The sequence below is a fragment of the Callorhinus ursinus genome, unplaced genomic scaffold (assembly GCF_003265705.2).
Source record: "Callorhinus ursinus isolate GAN/ISIS: 27379988/994484 unplaced genomic scaffold, GSC_fseal_2.0 scaffold76, whole genome shotgun sequence".
Lineage (NCBI taxonomy): Eukaryota > Metazoa > Chordata > Mammalia > Carnivora > Otariidae > Callorhinus > Callorhinus ursinus.
The window spans coordinates 1,566,538-1,587,729 of NW_027397138.1; the positions used below are offsets into that span (position 1 = coordinate 1,566,538).

At 46.5% G+C, this 21,192-nt stretch overlaps 1 protein-coding gene across 6 annotated transcripts in view; it reads right to left on the reverse strand.

The window, feature by feature from the left end:
• Window positions 1–21,192, reverse strand: part of AMOTL1 (angiomotin like 1) — a 116,773-nt gene that overhangs the window by 92,121 nt on the left and 3,460 nt on the right. For 2 of the 6 annotated variants that reach the window (XM_073887123.1, XM_025893907.2), the window contains exon 1: window positions 2,604–2,887. The exons of 3 other annotated variants lie outside the window; for them this stretch is intronic. In XM_073887123.1, the coding sequence (XP_073743224.1) occupies window positions 2,604–2,652 (49 nt within the window). In that variant the 5' untranslated portion in view covers window positions 2,653–2,887. Of the gene's footprint in view, window positions 1–2,603; window positions 2,928–21,192 lie in introns of those variants that run through there. One more of the 6 variants, XM_073887124.1, reaches the window with a different exon arrangement.

Genomic DNA, 21,192 nt, shown 5'->3' on the forward strand with positions numbered 1-21,192 from the left:
AAGAAAAACAGCCCTGGTACCTACGGGCTGCACTTTTCCCTGCAACTCTAACCAGCCAGGCTGCCTTCTACATTCAATTAGTTTGGCCATCTTTCCCCCAGGCCCTGGGTCCTCTCTTCTCCACAGAGGTAGACTTCAAAAAAAAAAAAAAAAAAAAAAAAAGCACAGTTCTACCCACAGAAGCCTCCAGACTCACTGGCCAAGGGCAGACACTCTCAAGTCTAATCAGCAGAGTGCCTTCCCATAAAATTACTCACTCACATTTCTGCATTCATGTACTTTTCTTAAGGACAGCACTTTTAAATCCCATTTAAACTGAAAGTCCTCCATTAGCTTCCATGAAAAGATGTATTTTTAAATGCTTTGATCTCCACATGCCCTTCGGTACATTAGTATTCTTCACCCTCCACCATCAGCACAGAACTTAAAAAAAAAACACTTCTGTGCATTTCAAAAAGAAGAGGGAGGGTGAATTAAAAGTGTGGCACCTTCTCTCCCTCCTATCCATTTGCAGAGTTTACCTGGGTTTCCTTATTTATCTTGAGAAATGTATCTCACAAAAGTCAAACTAAACCTATCCAAAAACTAAATATCCCCCCAGACCTCATCAGGGAGACTAGAGGCATCTCTAAAACTTTTACTCAGTATCTTCCTCCTTTTCATTCGGTCAAATAAGTGGTTTCCAACCCTTTACTCCTCTGCAAAACAGTTCAAAGTGTATTCAAATATTGTTCCCACACAATTCCCATAAAGAATGGTCATAGTAGATGCACTATGAACATGCTCAGAACACCGTCCTGGGAAATATATTTCAAATTGGTCTAGATTCTTCAAGAACTTGCAATCTAGAGAGCCCCCTTAATCCTTACCCTGGGTCTGCCACCTACAGGGTCCAGCAGTGGTGGGCAGCCAGGAGCGGTGGGTAGTCAGCAATGTGGGCAGCCAGGGGAAATCTTAAGTCAGTTTGGCAGGGACCCACAGGCCCTGCAGAGAGCCATAATTGTTCAACATTTCAAGGCTTGACTTTTCACTTCCCGAAAAGGAAGGAAGTTTTTTGGGATAGCAGCTATTAATATCTCTCTATTCAGGTTTTACTCGCTTATGGCAAGTAACGTTATTGTCTGGGGTAGTCCAAAGCATTTTGGGGATGATAATTAGCCCTCGTGACCCCCTACCAACGCTACCAACCAAGGACTTTATAAGGAGTACAAAACCTCGATTCTCATAACATGCCTTGAAAGAAGGAAATGGGCAACCATGTCCGCACTTTATCAGGACAGAGCAAAGGAGTTGAGGGACCAAGGGCACAAAATATTCGGTCCCAACCGCAAAAGCCACAGGAGCAGGGCGCCCCTCTACTGAAGCCCTAGTCCAGGTGATCCATGCAGTAGCCGGGCACTTTCCAAAGCACTGCCATTTGAAGACAGTAAACCAACACCCAAGCCAAAATAGCAAAACCTTCAAACAAAAATGGAAAGGGAAAGTCTCCCCAGCCACCAATCAAGACCCTACCGGGTAGGGCGTGGCGCGGCGCGGGAGCTGCGGGTAGGGAGCCGGGATTCACAGCCTGGGCTCCTAAGGGGGAAACTTGGAAACGTCGCCGCGAGCTCAGTGCAGGAGGCAGAGGCCCTCGAGGTGGGTGCGCGCGCGGCGTCGTGGGTTCGCTGCCTCTTCCTCCAGCCCTGCAGCCTCCGGGGCACGTTCGGCCCCTGCCCCGGCGCAGGGCCCCCGGCTCCGCAGGGCTGTCATGGGCCGACGTGCCAATCTCCCTCCTGCCACAAATGTCACATTCCAAGAAAAACCAGTTCCACTTGGAAAGTTTAATTTTCCCCCCTTGAACCAGATTCTTTTAAAGGCAGCACTAACAGCAAGGGAGAGCTAAGTCTAACTCCCCAGTTTCTGTCTAAGAAACTTGTCTGGGCAGAACAAAGGAGCAGCAGCTAACGCGATCCGAGCCCCGGGGTCTGGAGCGCGACCCCCTGGCCGGCCCCGCCCGCCACAGCCGAGACTCCCCCGCGCGGCAGGAAGGGTCCGGACCGGGCGCCGCATCCCGTCGGGCGGGCCCGTGTGCGCGCCTTTGTCTCGCGCGGAGGGCAGCGGCCACCGGCCACTCGCTTCCGCCCCCTCCCTCGGCCGCCGGGAGACCCGCGCGCGGGCGCGATTCGGAGAGTGCAGCCATATGGCAGCGCCCCTCCGGAAAGGCCAGCCCCGCGTCGGGGGCGCGCCCGCACCCGGGGGCCCTAGCCCCGCCGGCCCACACAACGTCCCAGGCTCGGATGAGGCGCGGGGCGGCGCGGCGTTCCGACCCGCCGGCACCGGGGGCCTGCAGGGTGGCGCGGGAACAGAGTTCTGCTTTTTTTTTTTTTTTTTTTTAAACCAATCTGGGTAAGGGAGGGCAAGATTGCGGTGGCTGACACTCCCGGCCACCCGCGCCGAATCGGCTGCCCAAGTCGCTGGGGAGCCCGGCCGATCTCAGCCCCGGGTCCCCCGAGGAGGAGCTCCGTGCTGGGAGCAGCAAGGGGTGAAGGAGCACCGGTCGGCTGGGTCCCTCGCGTGGGAGACTCGGAGGCGCCCTCCCCGCACCCTGAGCGGGGACTGGTTACCTTTCACCGCAGACTCACAAGTTCCCCGGCGCAACTTTGCCCGCCACATGAGGCGACCATGGCTAGCTCAGTGGCGCGGCTGGGGAAGGCGGCCGCCGGGCAGCGTGCAGGGCATGGCGTGGGGCAGCGCGGGGAAGCGGCGCCCGACAGTCAGCCCCATTCACACAGGAAGGAGAGAAATGCCAGGGCTTCACCTCCAGCCCCGAAGCCGTCCGCCGCTGCTGGGTCCTAGAGCGTCCCGCGCGTCCCACCGCAGCCCGCGCTCCCCGCCCCGGGCTCCCCGCTCCCCGCGCACGGGCCGGGGAGGGTCGTCGGGCTCGTCACTGTAACCCTACACTCCACCCCCGCCCCCGCGCCGGGCCGCTGGGCCCTAGAGCCCGCCTGCAGCCGCCCGCCACCCCTCCCGGACCGGGACATCGCCTGCTGAAATTGCCCCGAGCTCCAGCTGACGTGTCTCCCTGAGAGTTTAGGAGGGCGATAGCCTCCGCCGTTTGCTTCCCTGCCGCGGCTTAATTAATGTCAGACTCAACAGTTCTCCCTCCTTCGAGTTTCTCTTCCTTCCCACCAACCCAGCTCGGGCAGAAATCGGTTTCCTGGTCTGCCCTCAAAGTCCAGATTAGGTTATGTTTCAGATCTTTTCTTCTTAAGTGGAATTTCCAGGTGAAAAGCGGCCACACTGCTCTTTGCATTCCTCAGGCCCTGGTACGTCTATCACGCCCTGGGACTGGGCGCTGAGCTGCTACGGTTCGACTCTGTTGACAAGCAGAAGGGCCCAAACAGGTCTTATAGCCTTAGGTAGTAAATGTGTTGGCAGAACTGTACATCCTGTGGTCACAACCCCACAGGCTGTTATCTGCCCTGGTGGAAGCACAGAAAGTGACTCTGGAAAAATGTTGCCCATTCCGCCCCACCTCTTAAATCGGGCTGTATTAAGAAACACTACTCACCCATCCCATTATACTCAATTATACTGGGCAGACCTCTGGAGCCTTGATCTGGGGACCTGGAACCATGCAACCATAACATTTCTCCCTAGCTTTCAGAGGCCTGCTCTGCGGCTGAGAGGTGGACAGACCAGGGAATAGAATAGTTGCTGTGGAAGACGTTACCAGGAGTCAGTGCATACCACACCTCTTATCTTGTGCTCCTCTGCTCCCTTTGCCTTCTCACTAGACAGGGATTTCTTCTGGGATTCCTGCCTGGACTGGGGCAATTCCCCAAGTGGTCCGCCCCGTGGTTGTACCCTTCTGGTCAATTCTGGTGGATTGTGTATCCTGATTCCAGTCTATTCTTCTGATTCTTCTGATGGCTTAGTAACCTCGGCTCTCAAGATAAAACCCAAAGGCAGTAATTTAACAATCATTTACCAAATACCTAACTCCATTTAAAGTCAGCTACCCTAGGACTTGATAACACATAAAAGAAACACATGATAACACATAAAAGGAACAGCAGCTAACCAGCCTTTCTAGGATTTATTTAAATAGAAAAGATATGCAACCAGAAAACGCTGGTGATGCCTAAAAAATGTGGAGTGAAGGACTGACTCTGTGCAGAAGAAAAGGGAGCCTTGAAGGGTGGCGGGGCTCCGATGCAGGTAGCATTTGTAGGAAATTAGTCTAGAGTGGGGAAAAGATAATGGATAGAAAAAGGAGGGAAAGAAGGAAGGAAACCAGCATTTATTAATTGCCCCCATTAGGTAACACACTATATCCTAGGAGGCAGCAAAATTTAATAGTTACAAACATCCACTGGAACAAAACAGGTATGGGTTGAGTGACAGCTCACCCACTCACTCACTGTGTGACCTTGGGCAAGTCACCTAACTTTTCTAAACTTCTGTTTCATTTGCAAGGTGATGGAAATAGCCATGGCGAGGTGGTTGTAAGGATGGAATGAAGTAACAAATAAAATACTTAGCACAATGCATATAAGTGCTGAATGCATACTTGCTATTATTATTTCAATCAACCCTTCAAGAGCCTTGTGAGGTAGGGAGCTAATCTGGGAACCAGTCTCAGGAAGCAATGACTTGTGAGGTCCAGGCAAAGGAGATGGGAAAGGAATAGCGAGACCCCATACAAATACCAAATCTTTGAAGATACCAGATACAGTGAAGATACCAAATCTTTGAGGCGAGATTTTACTTTTCCCAGTGACTTGGATAGGAGGAAGAACAAGGTAATCAAGTCAAGCCAGTTTGGAACCTGGGTCATAGGAAGAATGGACCATTCCTGGAAGGATGTGTCATTGAACCAATGCTGGGAGAAGCTGAGTGAAGAGGGGGAACTGGTTTGAGGAAGTTGTTGAAAGACTTTACTGTCCTCTGGGCAAGAGGAAAGAAGGAACAAGAATGTGGGTGAGAAGTGGAGAACAGACATGCAGAGAAAAGTAGAAATGAAGCTATGAAGGTCGGTTTACTTGGAGAAGGCCCAGGACAAAAAAATTAGGGAAAGGAGGAGGAAGAAGAGCAAAGGTTGGAGAAGTAGAAGAGGGGGGAGGTTTAACGGCATGGAGGCCAGAGGAAGTTTTGAGACGGTCCCTCCAGAAGGGGGTCCGGATTCTTAGACTTCCCATGACATGGTAGGTACTGCCTGTGGGCTCCACAAGTCAGCTGACCCCAGCAGGTGGACCTAGCCTGAGCTCTTCAACTTGGATACCAAGTAATAATACAAGGGTCAAGTACATGGCGGGCCAATTTTTCCCCTCCATGCACCTGAATTTCTTCAACTATTAATAATCACCACATCAAATATAGAAAATGAATAATCTTGCACATCAAATATATCTGAGAAAAAAATATATATATATGAGAATCTATTGTTCAGGAACTAAGGCTTGAGAAAAAGACTTCAGATTTGACTAGCAACAGGTTATCAATAATGTTTTACAGTATATTTGGTTGCTGATTCCAACATATGGTTGGGGCCAAAGAGAAACAAGGTATGTTGACAACAAAAACTGAAATCTGCTTTACTAGCCGTAAGGTAGCTCACCAGTCAGCATCTGTGTTTTCTTTGGATCTAGATACTCTAAATGTCAGCATTCTTTCTAAAGTGACCCAGTTGTCTTTTACTAACTCCTAAGAAAGTTAAGAAGGTGATGGAACAATTTCAGCACGCTTAGGGACAACTCAAAGAACAGTCTTTAAGTCCAAACAAGGCACGCACTAGGATGTTCCAGACCAGATGACAGAGGCATCCAGGTGGAGGAGAATGAATATGGTCTTTAGAGCTAGTCCTGAGTTCTAACCCTGGGTCCACTTATTTCCTGCTATGAAGAGTAACATAACATGAACGTCAGCCTCCTCCTCTGTAAAATGGGAATAATTACACTTACATCATTGGCTTATCAAGTGCTGGACACACAAAAGAAATCCAGTGAAAGAAACCCTTTTTTTCTCCTCCAATGATTTGAAATACCAAGGAACTGAAATTCCCTAATAAAATGCAAACCTCCTTTCCCCTCACTCTTCTCTGCACCCTCCAAACACACCCCTTAAAGTCCTTATCAACTACTACGTTGACTAGGTTGGGCCTGGGCTTAGTAGGAGGGAAACAACAGATGGCAAGAAGAGAGTGGTCATGACCACCACAGGGACAGTCACTACACAGCATCACCTAAAACAGATCACACTCCATTTATGAGTTGCCAGTCAATGCCTGTTGAGTGAACAAACCAATGATTGGATGTAGCCAGGCTGTCCTTATCAAAACGCTTGTTTTGCTTCCAGAACATGTAAGGAGATTTTTTTAAGTGCTTCCCAAAGTGTGATGTATAAACTGGACACATACAAATTCATTTTCTGATGTCCCCACCTCCAAATTCTAGAGATTCAGAATCTCTAAGGGTGACGTCCTAGAATCCATTCTGACTCCTGGCACATTGCAGTTTGAGGGGCACGAACTAAGGTCTCCGACTGGCTCCTTGGGGTCAAGGAGCTCTTGTGATTCTCTTTCAGAAGCATTCACTACATCAGAGCTTAGTATGATCAAGGTAAAGGATGATGGGTGACATATTAGAAGTTAAAAACAAAGCATTATGGGAGCAGAATGGAGTGACTGATGCTGTATGGCAGGCAAACAGCAGGTTCCAGGAAATCCGAGTGCTGAGAGGAGGGTACTACTAGCAAAGACTTGGACACAGGAAAAGAAAGCACACGCTGTCATGCTTCTCAGCACTTTTCCTTTGAGCCCCTTTTCATAAATATACAAAGGTCACGCCCACCGCAGATATGATCATTGCCATATTATTGCCAGGCAAGACGGTTTCTCCCAAGCTTTTCTTTCAGTCCCCTGTTTTACAATGATGATAGTTGTGATCTTTTCCTTCTTGTTTCCAAATACAAAATCATGTTCTCAAATAAGCTTTCTCACATGGCACATGCTTCCTCTGACACATGCCCTGCCCCCATCTTGCAAGCTGCTGACAGGAGCAAAATTCAGGGAATACTGGGAGAGCCTCGAGTAGATGGGGGGCCAGGAAATATTGTGTGCGGAGAGGGAGGAGCAAGGGGTGAGCCTTTGCCGGGCCAGACTTAAGAATGGAAGAGTAAAAAACAAAGAAGATAAAGATGTCAAGAGCAAGTGGAAATACAGAAGGTGAGGCGCCTCTGAACTTCTGGAAATACCAGGTGCTGCTTTTAGGAGGAACTCAATGTGATATAACAGAACAGGGCATTTGAAAACCTTGCTCCATTTGAAGCTTACACCAAGCACTCTGTTGATTATGAAAACATTTCCCAACAAATATTTATTAAGTACCTACTAAAGGCCAGTCTCCATGCTACCATCCTACATAGGCGTTAGACTCATCTAGTAAGTTATAGATCTGAGGCCTGTTTGTCTGGATGTTTTTAGCTTCACCCCGCATAGCGACACACCGGTCTCCTCTTGCCCGTGGCTTTCTCCTGTGAGTGTATTACCTAGGATGCACTCAACCCCTAATTTGATCGATAGAAAACACAATCAGCAGAGGGTAGACACGATCATGTTCAGGGAAAATGCACACACACAAAAATGCTAAGGAGGGAGAATACAGACAATGTCCCGGAACAAACCTGGGGTCAGATCCTGACTCAGTAGCTAGGAATTCTTTACAAAGACGCTGGCAAGTAGCAGATATTTAATAAGTAATAATCATTTCAATTATTAATTGCTACTGTTACTATAGAAATCTTGGGAGTATTGAAAGCTCATACTTTTTGGTTGATTGGTTTTCTCAAGGTTTCTTAGCGGCAGCACTAACAGTTTGGACCAAATGAGTCTGCATTATGAACGACTGTCCTGAGCATTGGAGGGAGGTTTTAGCAGCACCCCGTAGATGCCAGGAGCAACTCCACCCCAAGTGGTGGCAACTAATAATGTCTCCAGATGTTGCCAAATGTCTCCTATGGGGTAAGATTGCCCCCCGCTGAGAACCACTGGGTTAGTTGAGTAATTAATGGTCCCCGTTTACAGGCTCCCAAGCTTCCAACCATATTGATCATTCCGTTGAGTTGCTGGGTGAATCCAATTGCAGACTAGCAGGAGGCAGCCTCAGTTTTGTTCACCCGACAGTATATCTTGATATGGTTATTTCTTCCTTTTCCTTTTTTCATGAACAAAAAACTAATTATGTTTTTCTCTATTTCCAAGGATGATGTAGACGTATTTGGGTTTTTTTTCCCCCTAAAGCTGGAATCATACTGAGTTTCTAAAACAACAGCAACATAAAATCACTATTAAAAACAAGGATTGTCACAGTAACTGGTGATAACTCAGGTCAGAATGTTCGTACTTAAGAGCCCTTGTCGCCGCCATTCTGAAAAGGACGCTCGGGTATTTTATTCTGAAAACATGTCCTTTCTGTTCTTAGCTACAAACAACAGTGAGAAGGAAGGCCCCTCCACAACGTGTATAGCAGTTCTGGTTCTTTCTGGAATATGCACTAAAGATGACATGTCTTGTAATTTAAATGCCAGAGACAGAGAAGTGGGGAAACTCTCACCATTCCTAATGGCTCTAGCCACTCCAGGTGGTTCAATTCAGGAGAAAAGAAATTATTTTACAGCATAGAGTCAGAGTGGGGGGGAAGAGTTCAAATTCACATCTTAACTGATAAGTTATCCATCCAGAAATCAGAAAGTATTTATTGTGTGTCAGCGACAAAGCCAGTATCACGCTAAGCAGAACAAGAGTCTTCAGAAAAGTTCAAGGTAGAGGGGGGAATAATTAGAAATAACTAGAAAAAATTAAGACCAAAAAACAGAAGGACTAACTGAAAGGATTAACCGAAAGCACAACAGAGTTTGAAAGAAAGCAGGGCCACGGGAGAGCTACAATGATGCATGCATTCATTCATTCCTTCAAAACATATTATTGGTTACATTGACTAATAAGCCACACACTCTGCCAGGTGCGTGAGTATGGTCATATGGGCTCTAACTAACATGTATATAAATAAGCCTATAATTCATTGATCTATGTGTGATGAAGAACAAGAGCAGGGCGCAGTAACAGAGACTAAGGGGGGAGAAAGGGGCTGGAAAGGGAAGGCGTCTCCAAGATGGTGCCAGAGAGGGCCAGAGTGTTCCAGCTGGACAAACAGCAGGTGCAAAGATTCTGAAGCAGAGAAGAGCTCAATGAGAGGGGAGAACTTAAAGGAGACAAAGGGAGGAGAGGGCCTGCAGGGATGGGCCCTGGAAGAGTTCCACAGGAATGTTACCAGTCTCCTCTACCCAGTGTCTGTGAACAGTCCCTTTCCAGTCAACCTTTGTGATATAAGGTATATAGAAGATGAGTTTCAAATTAAGTGGGAGAGAGATAAGGAACGTCAGAAAATGAACTTGGGATAAACAATAACAAGAGGACCAAATGGAAACAACCTGAAAGTGAACTCTACAGTCTATGTATTTGGTCACAGTCTCTACATGAAAGATGCAGTCTCTCCAGAGGCTTCAACTGAGTCCTTCTGAAAACGGGAAAAGACCCCAGATCCTCAGTACCAGTAGGGCAGTGGTTCCGAAACTTTACCTGCATCATAGTCACCTGAGGACCTTGTTAAAACAGACAGCAGTTGGGGGAGGAGGGGGTTACCCTCCCGCCCCAGATTTTCTGATTCAGGAGGTCAGGGTGGTGCCCCAGAATTGCATTTCTAACAAGTTTCCAGATGATGCTGATGCCGCTGGTCCATGGACCACACTTTGAGAACCACTGGTATAAGACATTTGGGAACCTACGTTTCCATGTACTCCGAATCTCAGTCTAAATGAAGGAACAGGTCTCTTGCTTGTTGTAGAAGAATGATCAGAACCCAGTGTTCTGTCTTGAACCAGCATGCACGGAGTGGTGTCTCTTCTGTGCCAGGTGATTTCGTACATGATCTCATTTTATCTCATTTTATCTCATTTACCCAACACCCTGCACAGTAGGTGCTATTATCCATGTTTTACACATGAGGAAAAGGGGCAAGGTGAGATTAGATGAATTTCCAGAGATCACATGGTGCGTCAGTGAGAGAGTCAGGATTTGAACCTGTGTTCAGAGCAGAGCTGTGTTGTTTCCCAAGCACTTAGTTCTTCCTCCCAGGTCTCCTGGACAGGAGAGATGCCTCCCCATCCTCCAGGCAGCACCGCACCACTAGAAAGCACCATGAGGCCTGACCCTAGTGCGGTTAGTGATGAATCTAGACACTCTCCATAGACTCCTGGGGGCTGCTAGGGACCTCAACTTGCTACTAAGTTCTTCCGTTTCCTTATGGGAGGGAGCAAGATCTATGAAGCCCCCCCACAAAAGCACCATGCTAGATATGTGACATACCAAAGGTAGTTTCCCATATGTGGACTCAATACTGAGTTAAGTATTCTAGAGCACAGGCTGAGGAGTCAGATGGGCCTGGGACCAGCTTCCCCTCTACCACTTATTGATTACATGACTGGTTAAATGACCTGACTTTATTAAAGTTCAGTTTTTCTTCTTTCAGTAAGTGGTAATTACAGTAGCATCCACCTCAAAGTGTTGTGAGAAATGCATGAGTCAGTTGCATGTAAAGTATAAAGCTCTCTGCTCTGCGCTTAACAAGCAGCACACACTCCATAATTATTAGCTGTTATTACTAACCTGTTATCCATTTTCTTTCAAAATATAGTCACTTGTAAGAGGAGATTTAATTGTTGTTGTGCTAGATACATAGTTTCTTTTTGTTTACATTTCTTGAGTCTGGGGAGTATTTCATTGGTAGATCCAGGATACATGAATGATGGGCATCATGATTTGAGCCCCTCCCCTCCCCAATTAGGAAAAATATCTCCAGATACCCTTATAGACAAAACAGGAAAAAAATGGGTTAGATATTTTAGGTAAATTTAAAATATTAAGTAACCATTCCCAATGAGTATTGATTGATGGAGTGATAGTAATTTGGATGGGAGGTTGAGATCAAGGGGTCTGATGATCCCACTATGCCAAATATTGGTCAAGCTGTATGTGAGGCCATGTGTTCAGTTCTCTGAGTTCTTCCTCACCTAGAGAGCGCTCTGCAGATGCTGAGCATGACGGAATGGAGAAAGCAGAGCGTATTAGCTCTGGTCCATTGTGTGGAGAAGATTAAGATACAATTTGATAGCTATCTTCAAATATTTTGGTAGCTTTCAGAAAGAAAGGAAGAACAGACTGATTCTCCATTTGCCATATAACACTCTAGAGCATTGTTTTTTAAATGGCAGTTGGCAACCCATTAGTAGAAATCAATTGAACAGGCTAAGCAGCATTTTAAATAAGTAAAACATAATGGAAAATACCAGATGCAGCCAATCTAATAAGAGTAATTACTATCCCATACAACTTCTTAGTTATATTTATATTAAAATTTGTATGTGTGAGTCTCGATGTAAAATGTATCCTGATATTGGATCGCAGTAAGAAAAAATGTTGAAAGCTCTAGAAGACACAAACACGGACAACTGGGTACAAGAAACAGAAAAGTCAGGTTTTCCTTCCCTCCCTATAAAGAAACTGTTATAATAATGATCACCACTTAGCAAAACCAGGTTTACTCAGGCAGGGGGACCCCCACACATACGTCACCCCTCTGGTGATGATCTAGCACAGGCTGAGTGCCAATGCATGACAGAAGGAGGGCACTGGTTATCCACTCCTAGGAGGATATGAAGATGTTCTGACTCTCCAAAAGAGAAAAGATTGGACCTGAGCTTCTGTTACAAGAGAGAATGGAAAAAAACAAAACCTTAAAATCCAGACTCCAGAAGCCATGCGGCCTATCCAGGAGAAGGAGTTGCTCTGTGTTTATAATGTTACACAAATGGAGCATGGAACAAATCCCTGGAGTTGTTTAGGATTTCTACTCTAGGAAGGATTAATTTCCAACATCCTTTTCTAATTGAGGTGATAAAAGAACTCAGACATCAGCAATCAGGTCTCATTGATAGAAGCACCTAAATGGAGTCCCGTGCGGATTGAATACCTGGTGAGAGGAACAGAGCTGTGTTTTATCACGCCTCCCAACAGAGCAAACTAAAATCCAGTGCAAAGAACAGAGCATCCCCAGACGCTGCTACCTACACCTAGGGCTGCCAGATAAAACACATGACACCAGTTGCATTTGAATTTCAGAAAAGCAACAAAATTTCTTTAGTATAGTATGTTTCAAATATTGCAGAGGACATGCATATACTTTTTAAAAAAATCATTTGCTATTCATCTAAAATTAAACGTAACTGGGTATCCTGTATTTTTGTTTGCTAATTCTGACAAATACCTGCCCACCCAGGGTTATGTCCCTATACCCGCCTTAGAGGATTCCTCAGTCTCTCATTTGGCAAACAATGTGGAACGTCAGCACCAAGGAGATGATAGTCCTAAAAAGCAACAAATGATGCTAATAATGGAAAAAAGTGAAATTCGAATGAACATGGTATTAACAGCTTTGTCCCACTGAACCACCCCCCCCCCAGGCCAAATGTTAAGGACCTTTTGAGAGCAGGACAGATTCCATGAGGTATCAGGCCTGGCCCAGCATTTAAGGAAGGAGTTAATGGGGTTACATTCCCACTTTGTAGAGTTTCCATGCTAAACCCCAGGCACGGATGCGGGAGAAGATTCAACTTCGTTCACCTGTTCTCCGTTATTCAGCACTCAGTGGCGCGATCCCTACAGGAGGAGCTCACTGTGGTTCCGGGACTGCCATAGCTATTCTAAGACAGATATGATGCTGTTCCTGCCTGGTACCCTTGCTCTCTTGCATATTTGCATTCCCATATCACAGATGAGTAAACTGAGGTCTACAGAATTTGGATAACCCACTCAAGGTCCCTGGTCAGTAAGTACCCATCAGCTTGGAGGAGCCAGAGCTCCACCTTGTAAATTTTCTGTTACTTGGTCTTTCTCCCTGCCTTAGGTCGTCACTTCTTTGAGGAAAGGATTGTGTCTCTTCACCCTTGTGCCCCCAAGCCTAGCCTGCAGTGCGTGGCAAGTTGTATGCAGGACTGTAAACAGCCCATATTTCTACGGTCAGATAGACCTGACTGCAAATCACGGTTCTGCCAAGAATCTGCCACTGAGGATCAGGAGTTTGGGTTCTCATAACTTACTCTGGAATTGGGATGGTGGGTTAAGAACCCTAGCAGTGAAGAACAGAGCCGGGCTCAAGCCCTGGCTCTACCACCCACCAGGTGCGACTTGGCAAGTTATTTAACGTGTTCAGGCTTCAGTTCCCCATCTGTAAAATGAGGGAAATAATAGTACCTGCCTCACAGGATTGTTTCAAGATGACTGACATAAATTTCTTAGCAAGATACTTAATACATGGAAAGCACTCAACAAATATCAGCTCTTTTTATTATAGTGCATTTAAAACTGCCATTTGAACTGGAGTAAATAAATTTTGGTTAACTACTGGCATAGGTATGGCAAGTTTTAAACATAGTTTTATTCAGGGGATCAGAACTTGGGGACAATAAACCCCATCAGGTAAATAATTTAGGGGAAACTTATTTTAAAAGAATTAGTCAAAGGAGAATTTAGTCTTTTCATTATGTACACGACACTGAAAGAGTTCCCAGAAAAGGAAAGAAATATCCATGAGAATGTCATCCAGGGAGTGTGGGATCAGGGCTACCACAATTCAGTTGTGTAAGCTGTTCACTGCACAAGAGTGCCAGGCTGAGAGAGTGAACGAGGCAGAAGTGGGGGGCTGAAATCTAGCTTGCACTCTACCCACTAAACTGGCAACCCTGTCTCTGCTCTTCATCCACTTGGAGAAGATGATTTTTTCCAATTTGTTCAAAGGCACCGTTTGAGATTGTGGTGGCTTTGGCTTCATACTTTTGTGGTTAATTTTTTCCCTTTTCTCTTCTTTCAGTGTCACTAGATGACCAGAAAAGGAGAGGAGAAATGAGATGGAGTTCAAGAAAGGAAGACATACCTGAAAGTGATGAGGGAAGTGGGGGGCAGGGAGGAGGCAGCAAAAATTGGATAGCATTTACTAAACCCTGGCCATTTGTCAGGCACTGTCCTAAGAGCTTTAGATGCGCCAACTCGTTTGATCCTATACAACATGGGGAGCCACTGGAGGTGAAGGCAGCGGGTGGTCACATGAGCTTAACCCACACAAGGGTCGCACAGGACAGAAAAGAGCCTGGCAAACCCTAGTCCATAGCAAATGTTCAGAATCTGGAATCCCTCTTTTGAGTTTGGGGGGAAAATGACTTTTTGAGCCAAAAGGGAAATATGTTACGTCGAGGACACAGTCTTAAGCTTTCTGGCTGGACAACCACCAAAGCTACAATAACGAACTTTTCTTTTTGGTCAACAGCCAGGGAATAATAGCAAACCTCTGGGAGACAGAAATGCCAATGCCCCGGCAGGTTACACATCCCAGCAGTAGACCTTCATCATTCAACTCCCCTTCAGCCCCGAACTTTCTGTAGGGTTCATTTCAGACCAGATTCTGCATCCACAGGTCCCTTCTCTATTCTCTTAAAAACCTGAAGTCTCCATAAAATATTTACTGTTAAACAGTGACCGGAAAGCAGCTATGGTGCCCACTGTTGAAAACAAAACAAAACAAAACCTCTGAGTTTGAAAATAAATCTTGCTACCAGGTGGTCAGTAATGTTGCCAACTCTGGATTTGGGGGTACAAAGGTCACGGGGAGAGGCGAATTAGGCAGAGATAAATATATATACATATTTGACATTAAAATAACCACACATGTGTGTCATGATGATGAATGTCTGTAACTAGCGAGCCTATAAGGAGAGCGTTTCAGCAGCCAGCACACAGCTAGAGACAGCAAAACCACCCCTGAACATCTGTTTCCCCCATTTTGCCAAAGAGCAGTCTTTTTTTATCCTTTTTTATAATTTGACCTGTTCCATTTTCTGGCAGAGGGCCCTAGGAAGGCAAGCACTGCTTTTTCTGTCCATATTCCAACTTAAGATGGGAAAAGGGAGGAGGGAACCAGAGCAGGAAGGGGGAGGAGACAGACACAGAGAAACCGAGGCACAGATGAGGCCAGGGAGGGAGACAGAGAGCAAGGGGAGGGGGAGAAAGGAGGAGGAACACAGAGAGAGAGAGAGAACACAGAGATACCAAATCATTTTAATGTGCCCACCCTGAGCAAAACTGATTTGAGAAAAATACAGAGAGGACATATTCCAGAATGATCATCCAGTAAGAACGTGACCCAGAAATCATAACCACAGTACTCCTGAACAGATCAAGCCGGTGACTTAACACTCTCTAGATTCCAGTAGTGCTCAAAATCGATGAAATATTATTGTTCCTAGGTAGTCACATTGTGTTTAATAGTCAGGAGTAACTGGACACAGGCCTATATATTTCTAGTATAAGCATCTCTCTGGCAAGGAAAATGCCCTTCCCATTTTCCTGTGTAGTGTGTGTGTGTGTTTTATCCCATTATTCCGTATCTGCTTCCTTGCTCTTTCTTTTGTTTAGCCAAGGTAAATAACCATTTATCCCCCAGAATTTGTCATTTCCCTTTCCTGTTCCCTTCTCTCTCCCAACTAGAACAACGTGAAATAAAGCTTCATCTCGTGGGCCACGCACGGCATCATTTCGCAAACAAACATCAGGAGCATGGCGGTGAATTTTATACCTGAGCCTGAGCCCACCTGTCCTTAGTTACGTTTTCAGATTCCTCTCCGAGCTCCTACCACTGTGCTCCAAATCACGCTGCTGCCGAGGTTTAGTTTCCTTTAGAAATAGCATGAGCACCATCACCACAGGGAAACCATCAGAGGTTTCCTGTCATAGGGACTCTAGGCTGTAATACGGAGCAGGGAGAGCAGGAAGTGAATGAAGGAAGAAGCTAGAAGGAGTTTTTCTGGTTGTTGCTTCAGATCCCATTATGGAAAATTCCTTTGGAGCCTATTGATCATCATTTGTTGGTCTAAAAACAAACAAAAATACGTGTATGTAGCTTTGAGCACCCACCCTTCATGCATATATGCAGCAAATATGTATAGAATGGTCATGTACTGTACTGTCAGGCCCTGGGCTAGTTCCTTCTACATAATTTATTGCATTCAATCCGCAACCAAATCCCCCTGGGAGGAGGGCAACCTGTATAGTCTCCTCCCCAGAAAACTGAGATTGGCTCTGGAGACAGAGATAATATTTTTTAAATTTATTTATTTATTTACGTGAGAGACAGTATAGAGGGAGAGGGAGAAGCAGACTCCCCGCTGAGCACGACCCTGGGATCGTGACCCCAGCCGAAGGCAGCCGCTTAACCGACTGAGCCACCCAGGCACCCCGGAGATTATATTTTTAATCAAGGTTTGCCTCTAACTAGCTGTGTGATTTGAGGAAGATCATTTAACCAGTGTGAGCCTCTGTTTCCTCCTCCATAATGTGAAAATAATTCCTTCTGCTCCCCGGAGTTGTTCTGAGGATGAAATGAGCTGATATCCCCAACCAGATCCATCATGGAAGAGACTGAGTTGCCCAGATTTAGGCAACTACACCAATGGTGGACTCTTCTGTGGCTGTTCCGTGGGAGCCCAGGAGGCCGGCCCACACCCTGCGGCAGGGTGAGGTTTCCTGTGAAGGGAATTGAATTTCCCGCTGTCAGTCATCTTGAGAGAAAGCTAAAAGGGGGTGAACACTCCCTCCCTCTTAGAAGCTATGCTTGGGGTTGGGTAGGAGGAAGGCAGATAGACAGGCTTCCAAGGGTGGAGCGATCTGGGGTGGATCCCAGGCAGGGGTGACTGGCCCTGGCTGTTGGGAGGCCAGCCAGCACAGGGCAGGTAGCCAGCCTGATCCCAGACTCTTGGTGGGTCTGGGCTTGTGTAGTAATGAGAAGGCCCCGGACCCACTCTGAGGCTGAAAGAGCACAGAGAAGAGTGGTATCCTCACCCCTGCAGCCAGCAGAGGGTAGGACACCGGGAAGCCAGCCATGCTCGCAAGTGAACGTCAAGCCTCCAGGTTCTGGTATGAGCAGGGACGGCAGCAGCCATGGCCAGCATCGTGTGGCCACCGGTTTCTAAAGAACAGAGGACACAGAGCAGTTAACACGGTGTCCACGGGCCTCAGGGAGGTGTCTGGATTCTAGCTCTCCTGGCAAAAAGCTTAGAGCATCCAGAACTGACTGTGGATCCAAATAAGCACTCCTGAGAATTATTGGACATAACATTGGAGGGTAGCCTTTGAGAAAGACTTGATCTGGGCAGGCAAATCTTCAGAAGTTGATATATTTGAAGGCATCAATGTGGATGACATGATTCAAACTCCAAGGCGGGAAGCTGAGTAGACAGTTTATACATGTAAAGTGCTCAGCACAGAATAGGTGAACAATAAGCCCAGCATCTTTCTCCTTATTCATCCCCATATAATGGAAAGGAAGAAACTTTGGATGGAGGATACATGTGACTTGGAACAGATTTGTTCACAAGTCTTGAGCCTTGTCGTATCCTCCTAACATAGAGTGGGGGAGGGCAGATGAGCGACAATATTATTTAATTCATAGGCCAAAAATTAAAACTCTCAGAAGGTTTTGACCATGCTTGAAGGTATCAGAGCACTTGCCTAGGGGCATGAAAACAGTAAACATTTAATGATGGTCGCTGCACTCGAGCATTAGTCCTTCAATGCATTCACTTCTCACCCCCGTGGTCTGAGGCCGGTACTATTATCATCCCCATCGTGTCAGCCAGGGCCCTCGCAGGAAATGGACCACGTGCCCGGATTGTGCCTGAAGAGGGTCTAATGAAGGCCCTGCTGACAACACTGTGCCGAGCAGGGTGAAGGGAAAAGAAGCCATGAAGAAGCCCCTTAGGGGCAGCCATAGTGGGGAGCCACTGCCACCCTAGGTCAGGAGAGGAGATTCCAGAATCCAGCAAGGTCTGATGCTAGGAGGGTGACTCTGGCTGGAGGAGCCGTGGCCTAGGACAACACAGCCTACCAGGAAGGGAATAAGCCCCCTGACATCTCTTTCTTTCCACTGCCCCCACCACCACCGCACCCGCATATCCTGCCAGTGCCTCCCACTGGCCCAATCCAACTGGAAGCCAGATAATACATTCCAAAAGGCATGTTTTTCAAGGCACAGAGCAGAATGGCGAAGGATGGCAAGTGTGCCTGGCAGAGCACCAGAAAGTAGCTGATGCATGGTTTTAGAGATTAGGAAATGGAGACCTAGATTAAGTCATTTGCTCAAGGTCGTGAAGCAAGTAAAATTTAAGCCCACACAGTATGACTCCGGGTCCATGTTCTTAACCACCGAGACTGGGATCGAGTCCCACATCGGGCTCCTTGCTCAGCAGGGAGCCTGCTTCTCCCTCTCTCTCCCTCTGCTTGTGCTCTCTCCGTCAAATAAATAAAATCTTTTAAAAAAAAATTAAAGCTTACTAAGTATCCAGCACCTCTTTCTGCCTGCACCCTACCCAATCATTCCTCTGTTAACAGACTCCACTTTACTCCCACCTAAATTTCCCAGTCCTCTTGGAGCTGGGTACGGCCACCTGACTAAAGTTAAGGCCAAAGGATATAAGTGAAATGATGTGCCCAGCTTTCAGGTTGTGCCCTCCGTTTTCCTTCTGTCTTTCCTATGGACTGGAATGCGGACGTGATGATAGGGGCTGAAGCAGCCACCCTAAACTGTGTGGAAGCAACACTTCAGGACATCAGAGCACAACGAAGCCACCAGAGCAGCACGGGACTGCTTAGCTAATGCTCTAAGTGAAAGAGAAACTAACTTGTTTCTTGTTTAAGTCACTGTCATTTTAGCCTTTGTTATAGCAGCCAAGCCTGTATCCTCAATAATACAGAGACAGAGCACCTCCATGGCCAGGATGTGGCCCCGTCATTGTGCTTTGAGCAATATGACTGATAGAGACTGCTGGTGATCACCAATATAATTGTTCTTCCTAGCACATTCTAGACTACATTTCCCATCCTCCTTTGTCTAGGTGAGGCTGTGGGACTAGTTCTCACTTTTGGAATATGAGAAGTGAGTATGTTACCTCCAGGTTGAGACAATTCAACACTAGACTATAACACAAGCAAGAAACACTGCCTTGATCATGCTGAGCCACAAACTCATCTCATATCTAAGGAGGGCAAGGGGGTAGGTTGGTAAACATTTAAGTTATTATTTTAAAGAAGTTACACAAATGTTATCATTTATTCTAATAAAGTCCATAGACATCCTGCTTGAATGAGGAAGATAAGAGTTACATAACTAAACTCCTTCTCACGGCCCTCAGTGGAGTTAGCCCTGGTGGCTCCCGAGAATGCTATGTTCAAGAGCACTCCTTTCAGGACTCGCGGGGAAGTTCACAGGGTCTGAGCACAGACAGCAGCAACTGAGCTTACCGAGGCATGCCAGCGGGTCAAGCAAGCCCAGAGGACAACAGATTAGGAAAAGTGAAGGGAACATGGGACCTGTCTGCTTTGGGATGGTGGGAGGGGATTTGCGCCCCATTCTTGCTAACGTCCAAATTGTCTAAAATAAGCATGTGTTACTTTTATACTGAAAAACGGTTTTAAAACTTTGACTTTTAAGAAAGGTAAAAAATAAACTGGATAAGCTAAAGAAGGAACAAAGGAGAGAGCTATAGGGCACAAGTCAAAGGATGCAGTCCCCAACGCACAGTTATAACAAGCGGAGGGGCCAATCTTAGAGATATGTACCTGAGAAGACAAAGCATCCCAAGAATGACCCTCATTCACTCATTCAACAAGCATTTACTGAAGCCAGGCCCTATGTGACAGCAAGATTTACAAAGCACAAAGTGGCCACCATCTAGTGCAGTAGCTCACAACCTTGGCTATGCACTGGAATAACTTGAAATTTTTATTTTTTTATTTTATTTATTTTTTAAGTAGGCTCCATGCCCAGTGAAACAACCCCGAGATCAAGCCCTGAGCTGAAATCAAGAGTCAGACGCTTAACCGCCTAAGCTATCCAGGCACATTGGAAATGTGATTTTGAAAAAGCACACTGCTAAAACGCTGATGTTTGGGGCCACACTGCAGAAATTCTGATGTAACTGGTCAGGGTGAAGGCTTGATCTCGGCACTTTTAATGTGCAGGGTGGACAACCACCAGGAGGATGTGACACAAGGGCTTAGTGCTGAAAGAGGGGTAGGAGAAAAGGAGAAGAGGGAAGGAGAGCATGCAGGCACAGGAAATAGAGCTGAGTTTAGAGGACCGCCCCTGGCTCAAATATAACTAGAAAGTTAGAGCGGGTGGGGGTGATGCAGATCACGGAGATCCTCCCTTGCCTAATCAAGTACCTATCCTCCAGGTTGCGGGGGGGCGTCAATCAAAGTTACTAGACAGGGGCAGACATGGTCACATCTGGGTTCATCTCAACTCTCCAGGCATTCCTTCTTACCCGCTCAGATGGCTAGCACTTCTGCCCATGGATGGGACTATAGAAAGGCAACGAAGAGGTGGGGGCTTTGCCTCCTCAGAAAATGGCACCACGACAGAGAGGGGGCTTATTTCTGGATTCTCCATCATAGGCAGCCTTCAATACGGCACTCATCTAGAGATAGACTCTTGTCTCTACTGCCTTTCCAAAACCCCCTTTTTGTGTAACTTAAATTTCATTACACGATCTTGCTGCAACACTGAGAACAAACCCACTAAGGGGCCAGTGTAGTTCATTTGGAGACTTAGATGAAAATTTGGAGGTGAAACTGACCACCATTTATGCCACAAGAAAGTAGTAGGGTTGCCACCAAAGGCCTCAGATGGAAAATCATTCCACGTGCTACTTCAGGGACAAATTACTAAATAATTCAATTGACCCGATCACCATCCCTGAGCATCTGTTTTTGTAGACCAGGTAAGTGGCAGAGAAATTTCTAGAAATAAAAATGGTATTGGTTAATCAGTGGGACAATTGATAAGAGCCATTCTATCCTTCAAACAAAGGAAATAAGTACTTTTCAAATGAATAATAATAATAATAATAATAATAATAATAACAGCGGCAAGCACTTCCTAAAGACCTGCACATGGTACTAGGGCTTTACAGACACCATCTACAACATCTATGCAAGGTCTCCATTTGGGTTGAGGAGATAACTGAGGCTCAGAGCAGTTTAGTCTCCTGCCC